This window comes from Thermobia domestica, chromosome 9 (assembly GCF_964235325.1).
Source record: "Thermobia domestica chromosome 9, izTheDome1.hap1.1, whole genome shotgun sequence".
Taxonomy (NCBI): domain Eukaryota; kingdom Metazoa; phylum Arthropoda; class Insecta; order Zygentoma; family Lepismatidae; genus Thermobia; species Thermobia domestica.
The window spans coordinates 246,155,899-246,176,036 of NC_137462.1; the positions used below are offsets into that span (position 1 = coordinate 246,155,899).

The 20,138-nt window shown below is 34.0% G+C and overlaps 1 protein-coding gene across 4 annotated transcripts in view; it reads right to left on the bottom strand.

The window, feature by feature from the left end:
• LOC145660653 (uncharacterized) overlaps nucleotides 1-20,138 on the bottom strand; it is a 295,153-nt gene that overhangs the window by 47,311 nt on the left and 227,704 nt on the right. For 3 of the 4 annotated variants that reach the window (XM_081725966.1, XM_081725964.1, XM_081725967.1), the window contains 6 exons: nucleotides 10,866-10,983; nucleotides 10,340-10,423; nucleotides 9,092-9,189; nucleotides 3,998-4,132; nucleotides 2,678-2,788; nucleotides 714-857 (listed from right to left, as the gene is read on the bottom strand). In XM_081725966.1, coding sequence (XP_081582092.1) covers nucleotides 714-857; nucleotides 2,678-2,788; nucleotides 3,998-4,132; nucleotides 9,092-9,189; nucleotides 10,340-10,423; nucleotides 10,866-10,983 — 690 coding nt within the window. The remainder of the gene's footprint in view (nucleotides 1-713; nucleotides 858-2,677; nucleotides 2,789-3,997; nucleotides 4,133-9,091; nucleotides 9,190-10,339; nucleotides 10,424-10,865; nucleotides 10,984-20,138) is intronic. The other variant, XM_081725965.1, reaches the window with a different exon arrangement.

The following is a 20,138-nucleotide window of genomic DNA, read 5'->3' on the forward strand; positions in this document are numbered from 1 at the left end:
TTTGGGAGTAAGTCTTCTTTGGGTGAAGCTTTTTGAAAACTCCTTATAATTTTGTTCGTATTTCGCGAGAAAACATTTTATTAATAACTGCAGCACAATATGATTTAATAAAAGGAATTGGAGCGAAAAAGTTTAGTGCGGTGGGGTGTACCTTCTTTTATTTATTTATCATTTCGTCGCTGAGCCTCGAGAAAGCATTGTATGACATTTTTGTCAAAAATGAGCTATATTACGGCATAAGCAGGAAGTCGTGCTACATCTTTCCTTATATTACTATATGTGAATTCTTAATAGTTGTTTCGTAATAAGGAAAGAAAAATGGCTCTTATTAATAATGTAAATGATGAGAAAACACGTGTTTTACTTCTCAAATTTGCCGATTCTGCATATAGCGGATTTTTGAGGCGCAGCAACGATTTTTAATTATTTGTTTGTTATTGTTGGTAATTTTTTCATTAATTTTAATTTTTCAAACCGCCTTCCCTATATAACAATTTTGCTCTTTATCTATTCTCTCTTTTCTGCACTCTTATTGACCTACTCGTCTCGTTGGTTTTATCTTCCTCTATTAAACTGCATCTACTTACAGCCTGATAATACCATTATATCACCACGTGACCACGCATCAACATGGTGCTTTCTTTTATTTATTTTAAATTTTAATAGTGCATGTAATACTTCTTTGCTTAAATCTCAAAATATATCTCATTTACCTTTTCCTCTTTTAAACATTCCATTTCTTGCTTCGTGTTGACGATAATTTGTGTTAGCTCTTCTACCTTCTCCTGACGCTGAAGCAAATCCTCGCTTCCAGGTTTCTCATTGGATGGCGTCTGTTTTCTTAACTCTAACAATCCCTAAATATAAAACCATATTTCTAATTGAACATATGCAGTTACTAGAAACAAAAACGTATTGTGAAGCACAAAAACAATGAAAACATAGGTGTTACTTTCTAAAATATACTTAGACATCTACCTTTTTCTTCATCAATTTCCACCACAAGTAGTATATATGCGTAAAGGAATGTGTGCGCCATCATTAGGAAAAGACAAAAAATATTATATGGCCTAGAAAATAAAAACTGTATTATTAGCAACCAATACCATACTTCTTAGTGCCACAGGTAGATTTTCGATCCTTTTCGAGAACTACGTACCATGAGAATTTTTCCTACAAGTACGCTATTCTGTTGAGCTCAATATGATCTATCGCTTGATATTAGAACAGAGATTAAAATGTAAGAGTTCATTGTACGTTTGGCCTATATCTACAGGGTGCGTTCACAAAGTTTCAAGACTGAGTGTTACCTGAGTAGGGGCGCGCGCACAGACCCGTTCCACTGACAGGGTGCGGTAGTTGGGGATGTCAGCTAACCGTTCACACGAGTGGGAGTGAGTAGATAGCTAGTGGCGTGAGTGCGTGTCGGTGACCCCCATCCAAACCTGAGTGGGTGGAAAATGCAGCAGCATTTGAAGCAGCATTATGCCGTGAAGTTCTGTGCGAAACTGAACAAAACAGTTACAGACTTTTCATATGATTCAAGAGGCCTACAAAGAAGACGCCATGTCATCTGCAATGGTTTTCATGTGGCACAAAGGTTCAAAAAGGGCCATGAGGATGATAAAGACGAGGACCGCTCTGGGAGACCTGAAACAAGCCGAACTGAGGAAAATCTGATAAAGTGCATGAATTCTTAAACACTGATCGTCGTCTTAGTGTTAGATTAATTGCCAATGAAATGGGATTGGGTCCGACTACGGTGTTCAAGTTAGTGACAGAAGATTTGAAGATGAGAAAAGTGTGTGCCAAATTTGTTCCGAAAGTTCTGACAGATGAACGGAAGGCCTGGCTATTTGCGAAGAAATACCTGAACGTTTCCAAGATGATCCTCATTTCTGGACACAATTCCAGCGGTCCAGGCGGCTTCGAAGATGTCCCTTCATAGCCTTGCGCGCGGAGACTTTCAGAGAGCCTATGAACAATGGAAAAAACGCTGGCAGCGGTGTGTTGATGCCCAAGGGTCATATTTCTAAGAATTTTAGTTCGCTGTACAAAAATGTTTAATACATTTTGTATTCTCAGACCAGTCTTGAAACTTTGTGAACACATCCTGTAATTAACCATAATAATGAAGAGCTTAATGAGGAAACACATGAGCATAAGTTTCATTTCAGTTAATAGCGTGGTATTCGCATGGCATCAACTTTTAGGTTTACAAAGCCCTCAAACTTCCTCGAAATATTACACATGAGCTCTTACACTCACTCATACCAATTTGTTCAGCTAAAGAAGTTTTATGAATTGACATATCTCATCTTTGGACATTTTTTTTTTCATTACACCCTACTATTATTCTAGGATTTATCAAAGTATTACTCTTTTCTATTAACTGTCTAGGTGCGGCAGTGGCTCACTGATAAAGCGTTCACCTCTGGTGCATGGTGGTTCTTGGTTCGATCTCAACTCACGCCAGGTGAACTTTATGATGGACAAACACCGTATGCGTGGGTTTTTTTTTGACGTTCTGCAGTTTCCTCCTACTTTCTTCATTCCATCATTTCTCATCATCACCGTCTCCTTTAGCCTAGGTGGCATAACCGTGAGACGCAAATCTTAAAGATTTTATTTCATTTTTCTATTAACTGTTTATTTTATACTCATAGAAATTACCCACCTTATGAGCTGTAAAAAAATTTAGTTTTTCTTCCTTCTCTTTTAGCTCTTCCTTTAGATCGTTTAAAAACTTTCCTAGCGACTGTTTTTCTTCACTCCAATTGGATTTTATCTGAAAGTGAGAACTGTCACATGTTAGAAAGACTTTAACATAGATTACTCACTGTTAGGCTCTGAAATGTTACGTGCTTTGAAACTGAGAAATTGCAGTGTGAATGCAACTATGTAATAAAAATTTGAAAGAAAAAAAAAGTTTGAAAGCGCACAGGATGCATTCATGCACTACAAATTGCGCATATGACACGAATTTATACATTTGTAGTATTTTATATACCTAGGTATTAGTATTATGTAATTACTCCCACATATCTACATCCTGTGATTATGATCCTACAACAAAGCGAAAATAATTGAACAATTTACCACATTAGGTTTTCTTACAATACAAAACTACCACTATACTACTACTATTATTATTATTAATAATAATAATAATAATAATAATAATAATAATAATAATAATAATAATAATAATAATAATAATAATAATAATAAATTATCCCCAGTAACATTGAAAGCATGATTATCTTAAGACAAATGGAAAAAGATGAATAACATAACATAGGTATAACAAAAATTACAAATATGAAAAATACAAAAAGATCTTAATCAGTTCCATTTTTAAAACTGAGCTATGCTGCTTATTTGTTTCCAGAAATGTTTTCTTCCCTTGCTTTAGAGAATTAACATATTTCATCCTTGAAGGTGAAAGTTTCCGTACATGCAAACTTCAATAGTTTTTCTCCAAACCACAAATACCTAAATGAAGAACGTTCATAAAGTAAACGATTTTTTTTTTCGGTAATTTTGGAGTATATGTAATATTTACTTTTTAAAATTTTTTTAGATAATCACAAAAACTGTAGTTTACTGTGTTTATTTTACATTTTTGTTTTATTCTACTTCTTTGTTTTTTCCTGACATGAATATTTCTTTTAGCCACGGCTACAAATCTTCAAACAACTAGAAATGGCAATAATAAAGATATAAATACTCGTATGTACATACACATTTTTCTTTCTTTCTTACAAAAAAAAAAAAAAAAAAAAAAAAAAAATCCTATTTTCTTTTTCTATGCTTCATTTCACATTTACATCACATAATCTCTCACTCGTAACAATGACCACATCTTGGTCAACACAGTATGTGAACAAACAAACAAACAAACAAACCAAAAATAAATTTAGACACTTATCGAATATGTAAAACTAATTATATGTTTTCTCCATATCTTAGAAAACGAAAGTTTAATGTGTCTTACCAGTTCATAGCGCTCAATTTCTCTCTCATATGTCTCCACCTGTGACTGCAACAAGGATACCTGTTCGTCAAGCCGTCTTCTTTGAAGAGAAAGCTCTGATATTTCAGATTTCAATGATTCAGTTTCTAAGTCTTCCTAAAAGAGTATAATTATTCACAATATAATATAATATAAAACTGCTAATGGACAAAATAGAATACATACCTATAATTAAATAACATGCACTAAACCTTCTACTTGACAACGATTATCAGGAAAGTCCTCTCCGAGGATGAATATGTAAGGAAGGAAAAGCAGCAGGAGGAATGTTATTCACAGGCGCCGAGAGAGGGCCGAAATAATATCAGAAATAATCATTGCCAGATACAAGAATGGTGCTTGTTATTTCAATATATGCTTTAACAATTTATCTGACAATTTTACTAATTCCATCTTGTATTTATAAACAAAAGAAAACTAATATTTCGCATCATTCATTAGCTTAGACCTCTAAATGGTTATTCAACTCAGTTTCTTGCAGTAATTATTTTACTTTAATAAAAATGTACCTGTCAATTGCACGTATATACTTATTACGAATGTTGATCTTTCAGGAAGCAACTGGATTGTATCTAGCCTCATTAAAGGAATCAAGTACAGTATAATAAACAGTATGATTTACAGTAGACATATCGACAGTGACACAAAATTAGGGTAATGAAAAGGTGACATTGCTAGCAAGACCTTTGAAACACTTTGTGGGGCATGGGAATAAGAACATTATCTAGGGTTTAGAAAAACCCAACTCACTTGGTACCATGTTTTATTTTATTTTATTTTATTTTATTTTATTGCTGTTTTTCGTTTTGGGAACAATTCCGGATTCTTTAAGGACGAAAATGACTATCGAACAGTGGTATTCAATAATGACGAGCAAAACCAAATGTGCTTAGACTTCGTTAAAGATGCGAAGGACAAATTACAGGAAATGGGATCTGCATCAACACAGAAAGCATATATCCTCACACATGTAACTTTCTCTCCTGGAGAAGTAGGTTTGTAAATAGGATAATGGCCATTGGCAATAAAGAAAAGAAAAGGAAAAAAACGCGATGGCAACCCTGATGAAGCTGAGTATGCCCTAGTATTCTGTGCTTGCAATACATAATAGTCCAAATAGAGTTATGTACGTGCGAACAGCAGTAAGGTCAAATGATGATGTAATAGAAAATCCCGCCAAATGTGACATGAAATCTGTCATACGATTTGAGAACTCCGAAGGACGGAATGCAGCTGACAACCATCGGGAACTGTCTGCCATTTAGTGGCTGACAGTAATGAGTGAAGGGAAGGTCAGGCAATGGTGCAGAGTTTCGGGACGGGAGTTCAAGTGTTCATGACGATAATCGTAGCGGAATGCCTTGTGTCCAGACAGACGATTTGGTGGAACACGTTAATGAGAAAGTTCGACCCAATCGTCGGTTTACAAAGATTGTCTGCATAAACAACGCATCGAATTGTAACTAGTCAGCTCAATCTATGTGCAAGGTAGGTGCCAAAAATGGTGACAGACACTCATCAAGAGCAAAGAATTACAGCTGAACGTTATTTTTTGGTCCGCTGGGGGAGGATGGGGATGATTCCTTTTCTCAACACGATGATGGGGATGGAACACTGATATCGTGCATCACTGGGAAGTCGAAGCAGCAGTCAATGCAACGGCGACACTCCCGTCCCCGTAAAGAGAAGAAACTCAAACCAAATGCTATCAGTTCACAACATTACGGGAACCGTGTTTTGGGACCAAAAGAGTGTGATTCTTGAAACCAGAACGAACAGTTACAGCAAATGTGTATTGACAATCACATAATAATACTTGTATTGAATAATATGCGATGCGCAATCCAAAATCGCCCGAGAGGAATACTACACTCTGGAATTCTTCTGATCCATGACTACGTTCGACTACACACTGCTGCTCATACTGTTGAGACAATTCTAAGATTTTGATAGGAACTAATCAATCATTCCCCTTACGTCCCGAGCGATTTCTTTCTTTTTCTTCACCTGAGAGAGTGGCTTGCATCGAAACGTTTCAACAACAATAAAGTGCTCAAAAGACACTAGTTCTGGACTGGCTACACCTTCAGGCGGTAGACTTACACACAGTGAGTATACAAAAGCTTATGCCATGCTATCAGAAATACCTACAGGTTAATGGTGATTACGTTGAAAAGTAGCCGAAGTATGTATCAGTATATCAATCACAATAAATTTCTTCTATTACCACTTTATTAATTTTGCTTTTTTTATTTTATTTTATTTTTTAATACACGCGCCTCTCATATATAAGTGAATACTTTTATGTTTGTTCGATATACAAATTTACATAGTTTGTTTGGCAAACTTGTAAGTACTATATCAAAAAGTGACCAAAGCCTGGAAAAGACTATAGTACATTGAGAGTTTTATATCCTAAAGAGGGAGGAGGAGCTTCAAAGGGGAAGAGGTGGTTAAATATTTATGGCCAAAAGTAGAGTATCTCAAGAACTGCTCAAGTTAAAAAGATGGAACTCAATATGTAAACTCATTGTTTAAAAAAAGTTGGTATACACACACAACTACAAATATAATTTACAACCTAGAAAAAATTCTGAGAGGGGGGGGGGGAGATGTAAAAATTATCAAAAACGATGGATATTAGTATAGAATTCATAGTTTTCGGAGTCGCTGAGATGAATGGTGACAATCTCGATGATGAAATCCAAGTTTAGCCCCCATCGGCATGGGGGTGAAAACAAGAATGTCGAATCCATAGTTTTCGCGGTCGCTAAGCTGAATGGTGACAGTGCCGATGACATTTAAGCCAAACTTTAGTCAAGGACGTGCATGTTGGGAGGTCCAGAAATTAATACGGGCAACGCCGAAGGCGTTACTCTTTGTTTATTCTAGTCAATTCTTTATTTTCCGAAAGGGGCTCATTATTTATTCTGCTTAGTTCTTTGTTTTCAAATATGATGCACACCAGGACAGTCAAAAAATTCCCGGGATGTTGTAGTTTTGGCAATCTTGTATAGTACAGTCCTTAGTTGTCTACCTAAGTAATTATGAATTGGACAAGTGTGTATCGGCCATAATAGGCAGTGTACAAGAAGTGAAGTTGGACGGAGGAGTGTGTACTGAGTAGTTGGCGGAATGTCGCAGTTCGAGCAACGTTCAAACATTAAGCACGCGTGTAAATTAGAGAAATTGTTTCAGACACTGACAGCCTTAAAACAGTTTAAGCTAACAATGTTTTAAGGAAAACCTGGCCTCAAAAGCACCCGTTCTGCTGCAATAGAAGACATCAAAACCGCACGTGATGGGTGAACTTCGGAAGATACCAAAAGAGGATTTCCGTCGGTGATTTCAGCAATGGCAAGTGTGTGTCTTCAGAAGATGCCTATTTTGAACACGAGTAAGTAAATGTGTACTTACATTGTGGCAATAAAGAGCTGCAACAACATGCCGGGAACATTTTTATTGTCCTGGTACACATTATTCTTCTTGTATGAAGCCGGGCAATTCTGCTAGTATATACATAAATAACGATGACGAGTAGCATAAATAAAAATTTACGCTTGGTTTTAAATGTTATAAATATCTTATTTGAGAAACAGACGAACATGCAAAGGGTTAAAGGGCTGGTAATAGACTTAGGACTGATTGGCTGCGCACCAAACTCAAACATGAACCCTCTCCGCTAATCTAGTGGTTAGCGCGAGCGCAGTTGATACACGTACTCCCGGATTCGATCCTCAGTGCGATAGCATTGAATTGTGAACGCATTGCGGTGACATGGATTCCACCTTAATGTATACGGCTAAGTCTCACACGACCTGGCTGATGAAAAGGGGCGCTAAACTTTAATAAATAAACAAGCAAGCAATCAAGATTCTAAATGTGACTTGTCAGGGAGCGACTGGACAGCGTAGTGGTTAGTGATGTAAAATGAAACTATTTTTTTCTGTGCAAAAATATCCCCATATAGTGCGATAAACTGGAGATTCGAGATCCACATATTATATAAGGTTAGGTTAGGTTATATTCTTACCTAGGAACACAGTAACTTTGTAACATCAATTTGCTTTCAAAAAATCTGGCACATTATTCCATATATTGAGCTGCACACTACTCACTTTTATCTTATTTGTTTTCTTAGCTAAGAATTAACATAGATAAAGAAAACAAATATACCGTTTATTCGAAAGTATATATTTCATTAGCATTATATTCATTATATGAATATTTCATTAACAACAATGGATTTTACGCGTTATGACTAAGGAAAAGCAGACTAGACTATCACACCAACGTACATTAAACAGTAATATTTAAAAAACAAATCCATCCTTTTTCATTATAATAAACTGCACAAAAGAGTTCCGAAACGTCAAAATTTTTAAATTTTTCAAGGGAGGATTCACTGGTAAGTAGCCAATTTTTTGTTAATGCACAAAAGGTTGTTTAATTTGATAAAATTTTAAATGCACAGAAGACACTGAAACGTATCGTAAACAACAATAAAAATCATAATCTAGGGGTACAGAAGTAAAAGCTCTCCCCATCGGATCCCATCCTTGTGCCAAGCCAATCCAGTCATGACTATTGTCACCTATCTCCTAGGATCCTTCCATCTCCTTTTTGGTCCCTCCCTCCCTCTTTCCGCCTCCTCCCATAATCTTCGTAACCGAAAATGTATACATCTTTGTATATTTCGTATGCAAGCGACGTGTACTGTATGTCTTTAAACAGCTCGACCTCTTCCATGATGATGTCGGTGACATGTATTAATAATGTCAACTACAAAAAATGAATGATGATGGAAGAACTGATGGAATGAAAATGTGGGAGTGCCCCGAAAATACCCACGGACACGATGCTGTCCAAGCCAAATTTACTTTCCCCGGGGATCGAACCAGGGACCTCACGTACCTGAGGTAAGCGCTCTACCACTGAGCCACCGTGCCCTCCTAGTCGCAAAACAAAAACTCAAATTCAATAATAAATTATCTTAAGAGTAAATCCTACAATAAGTTATCTTATCTCAGATACTTCTAATTTTAATATACGCACCTGACACTTCATTTCTTCCTGTTCCTCTTTGCTAAAATTATTTTCATTGGTTAGGTCACTTTCAGCTGGTGACGAATTCTGCTTTTTAATACCAGCTACTGAAAACATGAATAAATGCTTAATAAATTCTTGGTTTTGACTTTATTTGTAAAAATAATACTATTAGAGCAAATTAATCAGCAACGAAAACCAATTTCACTTCACCAAGATATGAGTTTATCCTAGCCGGAACAAACATACTTCTCTCGATTTCTTAACAAATATCATAGTTAATTACTTGTACATGAATTAAAGACTGTGATAGATTATAATGATCATGTAAAGCATAAATCAGTAATAAAGCTTATTTAAAAATACGAAAAAACTGGAATGGAACTTTTTCAAGATATAATTCTGTAGCATAAAAAACAACACACCATCGCTACGGGAACAAGTCCTATCCTACGTCACTGCCAATTTAACATATCTTCTCCAAATTCCATTTAACAAGAATTGTATTATCAACTTCCCTACGATTCAACGTTATATTCTCAGCCTGTTTAAAATACTTTTCCCAAAGGCATTCCAACTAGCACTTTAAGTATCTTAAACATAGCACATCCTCCAGTATTTGAGAATTGTGCCGATATATTAATTTTAGCGTTTATTAAGTGTTTTGTAAACATTTTGGAGAAATTCGTTAATATATCGAAGTGAATGTAATTAAATGTGTACGACCCAACGTAACTGAGAAATCCACGTCATCACAAATTTCCAAATCAGCAACGTTTCTACACTTTAGTTCAAATCATCTGTGTCACTGATGCTCTTAACTCACTAATATGCATATATAATGAGCTTTCAACCACTATGTCAATTTAGTTTCAACATTTTACATGTAAGTTAATGACAGAAAAATCCTTAATATATCTGTGCGAGTTGTGCGAATCATTCATAATAATAATATTCATAATAATCATTCATAATAATTCAGACTTCATCAAACTGTGTTTTGAAACAAGAGAGTCTCTTTACAAGGAAAATGAGATGCAGGACGATAATTAATACATACGGCTTACAGATCGAGCGAACCACTGGTTGCATCGCGGTATTCCGTTAGCTAATAAAGCTGCCAAATTTATCACAATAAACCTGGAATGACCTTCTAGATATTTTCATAAAAATTAAAAGTTCTACTTGTTTTAAAAAGTATTAGTGTATCACTAAAGGCTCATTTTTAAATATTTTAAATCCTGAATAATTAATTACCTTTCTCCAGTCTAGCCGATGATTCCAGCTGAGCATTTCTTAATTTCAGAACTTGATTTTCCAGTTCTAGGGCTTTTAAAGCACCTAAAAACAAAAACATAACTGCTGAACATGAAAAGTATATATTATTTTAAATATATTACTACGTGTTGTAACATGAGCGAAACAGAGATACATTTACTTTTTTCTCCTCTTAATGAAACCATTGATCTGCAGACTACAACTTAATACCAACGCGTCCCTGTACTGTTTCTTTCTTGTTCATGTTTAATTTTCATATCTTTATTACTCAGATTGTACGTATAGCCTTTTTGTTCTAAAATACGTACACATGAAAACGATGAATTAGACACTTCTAACAATGCAATATAAATTCCTTTTCTTTTCTTTTTTTTTTCTTTCTTTTCTTTTTTTTTACCACTGGGGTTTTCTTTGTCATTTTTTCTCCCGTAATTACATGGAGAATAGTGTAAATTGAATTTTCACTTAACCAGAAATTTAACTAGCTCAATTATAATATTCTTACCTTGTATCAATTCCTGTTGTTCAGGATCACCAAGTTTGTGTATTATTGATTTTATATCACATTCGCGGTTTTTTTCCTCTGATTGAAGTTTCTTGATGTTCATTTCAACTTCCCGATTCTACAAACAACAAATGCATTATAAAGTTACAAAGATTATATAAATGTTATAAAATTACACATAATTCAAACATATACATCTTGTTAGCGCTGGCGTGGAAGGTCGCTTCTATTTATTCTTGCACTCAATAACCAATATGCGTTAACGTAAGACTCTCCCAATCATCTTTCCCCACCAAGATACATAACATGCTTTGCCAACTGTCACTCAAACTTGGGAGAATTTCAGTGAGAGTTGGTACGCAACGTGGTCGGTCGTGTTCGAGCTATCAGTGTGTAATAACTAACACTATAAGTCCTCTTTTTACCGTTTGGACTTGGTGCGATGGATAGCTCACTGCTCCTGCAAAATATGAGAAAGCACATACCACAACCTACGTCCTCGCGGTATGAAGGATTGTCAGATTTAATGTTAAATGATTACGCCGGTAACATATACATTTAAATGATCATATTTCAATCTCAAAATTATCTAAATTACATATTTCTCTAACTGCTTTGTTAAGTGATCTCACATGCACGTCAGAACACAATAAGAAATACACTGACATTTTACAACATGAACTACTTATACGGCCGTGAAAATATTAAATAAACTCTGTTGTTCTAGCTCTGTTTCTTTTCTTTACTTACAGATTGATTAAACCAAAATATGTAAATTTAACTTTCGGCGCAAGTGGCTTATTCACAAAGTAATATGTGTAATGAATCTTACTTTTTACTTTTTTTTTTTTTTTTTTTTTTTAATTCGTAGTAGGCGTGCTGGCTATTTGAATGATCTTAGATTTTAATACAATACAAGAAAAATAGCTCTCGCGAGAGATAATTCACTGAATATTCCTGTGCTGTGTCAGAACAAAATTGGCACTTTACTTACAGCTTCACCCAGGTAAAATTCCATAGAATAACGTGTCCTGTCGAGATGTATGATGAAATGGTCCTCTGACGATTTGGTATCCTCCCAACAAAAATTCTCTGCACTCTGCAACAAGAAGACTACTGACAAGTGTCTTCTGCCTGATGACCAAGAGAGATACTTTCCTCTTTGTACAATCATAAAATGACTTATATTCAAAACCACCAAAATAATGTTCGTCTTAACCTGTCGTTCGGCTAAACCACTTAACTTAATCGTCCACTATTCGTTTGTCGGGCTCTACACATCCTCTCCGTCGTGGAGGTTTCAATGTTTGTCGCCCCAATCGCTTCGCCCGAGTTCCTTCCATGACACAGGTTTCGATGTTCGTCGTCCCACTGATTTGCGCATCTTCTGGTCGCCGTGGGTCACGTGATTAGTAATCACTCGCCCAATATAACATTGTCCACTATTGGTCAATGTCCAAAAATTATCCAATCAAAAATTAGTTTAGATATCACTTAGGTAAGTAGGATGACTTGCTGCATTTCGTTCTCGTGGGAATTGAAGTAGAAAAAGTCTCTCAGCAACTTCTCGAACAAAGAGTTATTGTTCTACGCACACACACATATAAAGACAAAGTTAATTTTGGCGTCTTTAACACTAGAAGCACGGAAATTTTGAAACCCCTAGAAGCACGAAGCAGTCAAAATGACTGCTTTCCGTTTCTGACTATAATATAGGGTAATGGTGACACAGGATGAACGTTTTTAATGACAATCGTAATGAGTCACATTCGCAAGTAAGCCTAGGAAGTATATTATTTATTTTATTAATTTTATTTATAAGCATTAAGTGCATTAAGTTTGATATATTAAAAATATTTATGAATAAAATATTTTCGATATCAGTATTTTTAAAATAATGAAAAAAATAATCAAAGATTACTCTCAACTCTTAGATATTAAATGTTTATTGTAAAATAATATCTCCTATGATATCTTTCTAAATATCTTCTTAGGAGGAGATTATTACAAAGTCACCTACACTTGGCGCAGATAACTCGCTTTCAGATCTCTGCAGTACTCATTCCACAAACATACTTTCGACATTTGAAGCATATCTCAACTGTTTTGCTGTTTTATACAATTGTACTCGACATTGTCACGTGTGTGTGAAAGTAACTTCATCGTCTTCATATACACTCTAATTGACCATCAACTCCTCGGCCAAACGTAGGAGATATTGTCGCTACGTTTTTTGTTTCGGTAGCTTCTCTGCCTATCATCCAGGAATTAAAACATGCCAAATCAACCATGTTGAAGAAAACGTACTTTATCCACCGTCTACACGCACATCTTACAGTGTGTTTCTTCTCTATTTGATCCACGATGACTATACCAAACTGTGTCTGATTGTAATATGTTATAGTTTCGGGTGTTTCCTTGGTGTCACAGAAATTGACACTGACTTATGGATGGAACTCAACACAGAAACGCTTTTGTTCCCCTTACATTTGTAGACAGCTAAAGTAGTACCACTCTGATCGCAGTAAACATAACAGTGAAGTAGATGTTTGTTCCTTTTGGGGTCTGGTAGGGGGGTTGGGAAGCACGTAGTGGTGGTGCTTTAGGAAACGCTCTTCAGTTTCAGTTTTGTCGCAACCAACTTAGTAGAGCTGAACTTTTAGCCATAAGAGATTCAGCAAGTTTCCTTGTAAATTAGTTATCACATATCACATTTATTCTTTATTTTAGTAAAAGGATTTATCAAACTAGGCACTACAAATCCACCTTACTCTATTCCAAATCCTTGCCTAGGTATGGAAAGCCATTGATGTCGGCAAGTAACCAGATCTTGATGAAACATTTATCGGATTTATTTGGCATAATTTGCAGAATTCGATATCTGACTTTCATAGAAGAGAGTTGCTTGTCAACAGTCACGTTGTCGTGTGGTTTGCAAAATTTTATGTAGTTCTCAAGAAAGGATGCGGTTGTGAATTTGTCCGTTTGAAGTCTTGGAGATCTTGTCACCTATTCATCAAATCTCAAGTACCGTTTTATTTCACAGAACCCATCTCTATTTATTGTTTTTCTATAAGTTGGTGACCCGGTTTTTCTCTCCAAGATCGCAGTGGGAATTGCTGATTCCCAGTAGCACTTTGGTAAATAAAAAGGCCCTATTAAGATTGTTGTTCTGAAAGAGCTAATGTCCATGTTGTTGACTTCAGTTGCCTATTTGCTTCAGGAATGTTGCACTTTAGGATATGATTCATCATTGAATCATCAAATACTAAACGGAAAGAACTACTACATTCTTCCTCAGACACTCATCGCTTGGCAAAATCTGGCAGTCCTGGAGCTACGTGAACAATATTCTGCTTAGATATACGGCAAACGTCACCTTGCAACAAATCCAATTTTGTCCACATTGTTCCATCCAAAGCAATAAATTGTCACCACTACTGACGTTGTCTTTCCATCACTGTCTTCTACTTCATCACTTCAATATAAAATGTTCTCTTTAGGTTGAGAATCACTTCAGTTTCCATCTTCACTCCAATCCTGCAAATTGTCATTATTTTTTTCAGACATCTTCTCAGAGATCATGTAAAACTCGAAATATTTCTTGAGGTCTCATCCTAAAATTTCACATGTACAAAGTTCACCTCAGCCAAATACACGTACAAACTAAGATGCAGATATTGGGCACATGTATCTGAACTAATTTGTTTTTTGACGATAAATCATTACGAGATATCTTGTAAGGCAATGGAAAAACTTCTATAAAGTTATTTTTGGAACTGGATATCACAATAAAATAATAAGTTATCTTATTTTTTTCTGCTTCAAATTACAATTAATAAATGTTTAAATATTTTTTTATCTCGAAACAAGAAGTGTTTAAAACTGCCATTTGTAAATCAGAAACAGATACACTATATTTCCATATTCTTTATAAGGCAGTCAAAATGACTGTTTCGTGCTTCTAGGTATAACTGACACTAGCGCCCCTGTAGAAAGGGACATGAAGTTACTATTAATACTATCAACAAGTGGGCACAAAAATATTAAAAGTCAATGAATTTCAGGGCCTTAGCGGAAACATTACAGAAGCCATACGAAATTATATTTCTCGAAGCAGTCAAAATGACTGCTTCGTGCTTCTAGTGTTAAGTCCAAAATGATAATAAAATGGATTTCACTGTTATCAACTCGTGTCCTTTTCACTAGAATTGGTTGGGAAAACTAATAAAATAAACGTTTTAATTTTCTTGCTTTGATGAGCGTCCCTCTGTCGATAGCAAATGGCGTTCACAGAGTATTGGCAATATTGCACTGGTGATATTGTCAAAGGATCCTGGACCGTTATTGGATGTCCATGAGTTTGAGCACACCCTGTATATAGTTCACTTCAATCACGTTGATGAAGGTTAGGATGCAATACTAGCTTGTTGGAGGATACGCCACCGTGACACTTTTGAGAAAATAACAATAATGAATTCGAAGCACTGAGAATATACGTATATATATGTATATGCGAGAAATTATTCACCTTGCACTGTTTACAAAGCACTATTAATGCCAGCTTTCATTATTATTGCACGCCTTATTCAATGCCTTTATTTCTTCTTTTTTTTTTTTTTTTCACTTAGCCAGCTGGTCTTTTCACCTGTATGTTAAGCCACTAAATTTGAAGCCACTGTTTTTTTTTTTAACTTTTAAGCGACTTTATATATATATATATATATATATATATATATATATATATATATATATGTGTGTGTGTGTGTGTGTGTGTTTTCTTTTTCTTTTTTATTATTATTATTTCTGACTTAGTATCCCTATGTATAATTTTTCATGATTTACCCATTCTTTAAATTTTTCAAAACAATGACAAATTTCACAATAACCTTAGGAAGTAATAAGACACATATATAAGTAACATTGTTGGGGCAAATAATTAACAAAAAAATAAAATAAATAAATAACAAAAAAATAAATAAATAAATAAACTTTTTTTTAATCTAAAGAAATAATATGTAGACGGATGGATTTACGTAAAACTTTCTTCTTTTTTTTCGGATCGGAAACGGAACGGAATCGCAAGATTTGTGCATTACGTTGCAATAATGATAAAAATTTCACATTGAATAACCAAAAATACATTTCATAAAACACATTTCACCTCCCTCTTTCTTTCTTTTCATTTATCCTTTCGTTTTAGATAACCAATCTAACTGAAACAAGAGTCATCACAAACATTTTATCAAATAGATCTCTATTTCCAAAGTTTCGAAAACTATTCACATTTAAACATTTTAATTATTATTACTCTCAATGAAACTTATGACAATTCTAAACATTACTTCTCATTTCATATTACAGCATGATTTTGTTCTTATTGTCATGTGGTTTAGTTGCTTCGAGATTACTCTGAAATATAATTATTTTAAATTATTCAACAGCATCTACATAAGGCTTCATAAACATCTACATCATTCATACGGGTAGCCAGAAAATATTCGCAACAAACATTTCTTTTAATATCATTTATACCATTAATACATACAACAACGTCAACCTCGGAATTTACTGTCTTCACAAAGACATTTATTTGCTACTGCTACCTGAGCATAGCCTAACACCATTAAAAATTTCACAATATATTCGTCCCGGACATACGTCGTCAACGGGGTATATACACAATAATTCCTTTAACCCATTCATGAATATCTGTTATCAATTATCTGCCTTTTTGCCTTACATAATCTCTTTTTCTCAACATCATCTTTTACGAAAACATTCATTTTCTTCCTTCACTGCTGTTATACAAATCATAAATCTCGGCTATCGACATTAATTTTTAAAACACATGACTGTTATTTCTACTAGATCAGATGGTCATTAAAAAAACTGAAAGGACTTAAATTTTCAAATTTTCGACAATTATCAAAAGTTCTTACTATCATTCATCAATTAATATGCTGTGAAATAAAACTCACTTCGTTAATTGACTCGTTGTGATGACTGCCCGCATAGTTTATTTTATTTATTTATTCTTCTCTTTTAACTTCTTTTATCTTTTAACTACAACGTCATTCCAAAAAAAAGAAAATTAATTCACATTAATAATCTATCTTAGAAACAGCTGAAACCTCACTGACTGTGGGCCATGTTGATTTCCCAACAGAAATCCTCTGTTTCATACGTTATGGCTGAAACCTAGAGATTCATATTCATATATCTCTGGCCATGTTGTCCTCTGAAGAACCTCCATAACGTATTAGCATTTTGCTAATAGGCATTAAATGGTTATTGAATAGTCAGTTTTATTCCAAAATTCCTTTAACGTTAATACTAAAAATTGAAAGTATTTACTTAAAAGTCTCCGTTACCTTTTTTCTTTATTGTTTTTTTTTCAATCTTGGTTTCGTGTTCCCTTTATCCAACAAAAGAAATCAACTCAAAATAGAAAACTAAATGAAATGATGATCCATACGAAACTCAACTAAATTTTCCCATTATTATCTCTTTCTCATTCTTAATTATTATTAATATTACTTGACTTGACTTATTATTCTTTTCACATAATTTATATTAAATGGCATTTATTATAGACTAAAAGTCATATGAGAAATATGCGTACAAGTAATAATTAAACATATGTATGCAATAATACTACTAATACAAAATAAAATCCTTTGATTAATTAAAAACTGATGCTTAATATTATTATTATTATTATTATTTTTTTTTTTTTAATACACGACTAAATAATGAACTAATAAAATTAAAATATATAAGTTTCAAAGAAACGAAACATCTAAATCGACAATACTTCAATGACTATTTAAACGAAATATTTTCAGGCGTTCCTATTCGCCTTTTTCAGTAACTCATATATATTTTACAAAATCTTCAATAATAACATTAACATGCGTAGAAAAATCGAAAATACACACTAGAAATATAACATATGGTTAACCGTGGAAATTGTATAACATCAACAAGAGTTATAAAGTTATCGACTACTGAAGAAAACGAAAATTTTGTTTATACAAGAATACATCTCTACTCGTTTTCAACATGTAATAAGCAAAACTTTTTTTTTTTTTTTTTTTTTTTAACGACATATATGTACGCCCTGACGTATGTCATTCGAACTGATGAAGATTTCTAGATTCATCGAAACCTAAAATACTAGACACAAATCAAGCCATAAATGGACAAGGAAAACAAATCGACTGAAAAACATTATATTTCATACCTAAACTATAAGATAGTAATAGCAAAAAAATGTTATCGACAAATATTGTTAATAATTTCCTAACGTTAAACTATTAACTATCTAACATATGGATATATTTCGGCGCCAATTAAACATGTTAGTATAAGTAAATATGTTATCACAGATACTTCTAAATTGACTAAAGTCCTATATAACAAGAATGAAAATATTGCATTTTATTAAGACTGTACGAAAATTACTATCAAGGTATATGGGTATGACAACTATAATAAATTCAAATGACATAAACAATACTCATTCAACATTCTTTAAACATGATATTCATTAGCTTTAAAATGATATATATATATATACGCGTATGACACCTGTATCAGATAGATATGACAATATTTATCTAATTTTCATTAGTATCTGCATATATTGTACTATTATTAGACATTTCTATTAAATTTATTTCTTTTTTTTTTTCTTTTCGTTAAAAAGTCGAATTTCACATTTAAAATGTGCCTCTTTGTACTGTGAGTTTGACATTTCTCTTCAACTTCACAGCACAAAGTAGAGTCCGATAAAAGTAAAGTAACAATAGGTTAGTGTGTTGACCTCTAAAGTCAATAGGCACAACAGACTCGAAATACCCATAGCTGGAGTTTTGCAGTAAGCGCTGATCTTTACTGACACTCATAAGAATTGAGTGACTCCTACAATGAGTAAAATTCCCTTTCCCTTATAGTCATAAATTGGTACCTTCTCATATGAGCTGTTAAATTGGTAAAGTAACATTATTATTCCAAAGTTTTTTTTTTTCAAATACTTAATTTTTCTGTTTTCTAACATGATCAAAGCGAACAGTATATTTTATAAACATCCTATATATGTACAGATGTACATGGTATATAATCTCTAAGGTTTCTACTGAGTTTTCCAAGTGTACCTAGCCAATCTCTAAGGTTCCTAAAACAACTTCAAATGAGGTTATCAGGGATTTGAAAATTTACACATTTAAATATTATAATAATAAATCAACACATAATATTATAGGTTAAATTTTTATTCAGGTACCCTTCTTCTTCTTTGTCCTGGAATAAACACAACAGATATGCAAGAAATTCAAAACTATATAAATGTGGTAAAGTCCACATATTTAAAAGAGTCATGGTTGTACTCAAAATGGGTCAAGGGGTCATGAGATTTTAAATTTTGAAAAACTTTCGCGATCTAATTTAACTCATCTTTACCTTTCCTTACTTTTATGTATGTCTCTCTGATCCTTTCCTCCTTCCAGACATCCTCAGTCGTGGGTAATCCTGAAATAAAATTTTAATTAAACATATTCATTGTTTTACGTACCTGTTGTTGTGATTTGGGATACGGCTGCCCGGACAGTCTTCTCAGGTATGCTGTAATAGAAGTCCCTAATCAAACGGATTGGTGGGGTACTTTTTTCTTTTCTTTCTTTCTTTTTTTTTTTTCAATGGAGTAACTGTAATCTACTACAGAAATTCGTCATTATTACTTTGAGACACTCGTCAGACCATTCCGTGGAATTTCTGCAATGGTGTGTAATATTATGTAATATCTCCTAATTTATGTAGAAAAGTAACCCAAACGATCATAATGTTGTACTTCAACACAAGCCTGATTTAATAGTGTTTCTGAATTGTTTTCTTTAAGTTTTTCTGGTTAGTTGGCAATTTCTACTTTTGGGTAGAGCCGGGCAATGACTTTTCATGTGTCCATGGATGGTACGGAATATCTTTGAGTTTTGCTATCTGCTCATCAGGAAAATGTTTCCTAGCCATAAGAATCCAAGTATTGTAGGTCTTTGGGGTGGGATTCCAAATTCTTACCCTATCCATGGAATGAAATCCTATACTCTGACCATTCAAAGGGTCCCATAATTCAACTGCACGGTTATTTCCGGTAACAGAAGTACAAACGTACGGCCCGCGAAAAATCTCAAAGAATTTTGCGATTTCCTTTTTGACAAGACTACTCACGTTTCGTTGTCGAACAAACACTAAATCTCCTTTAGAAACAAGTCTTTT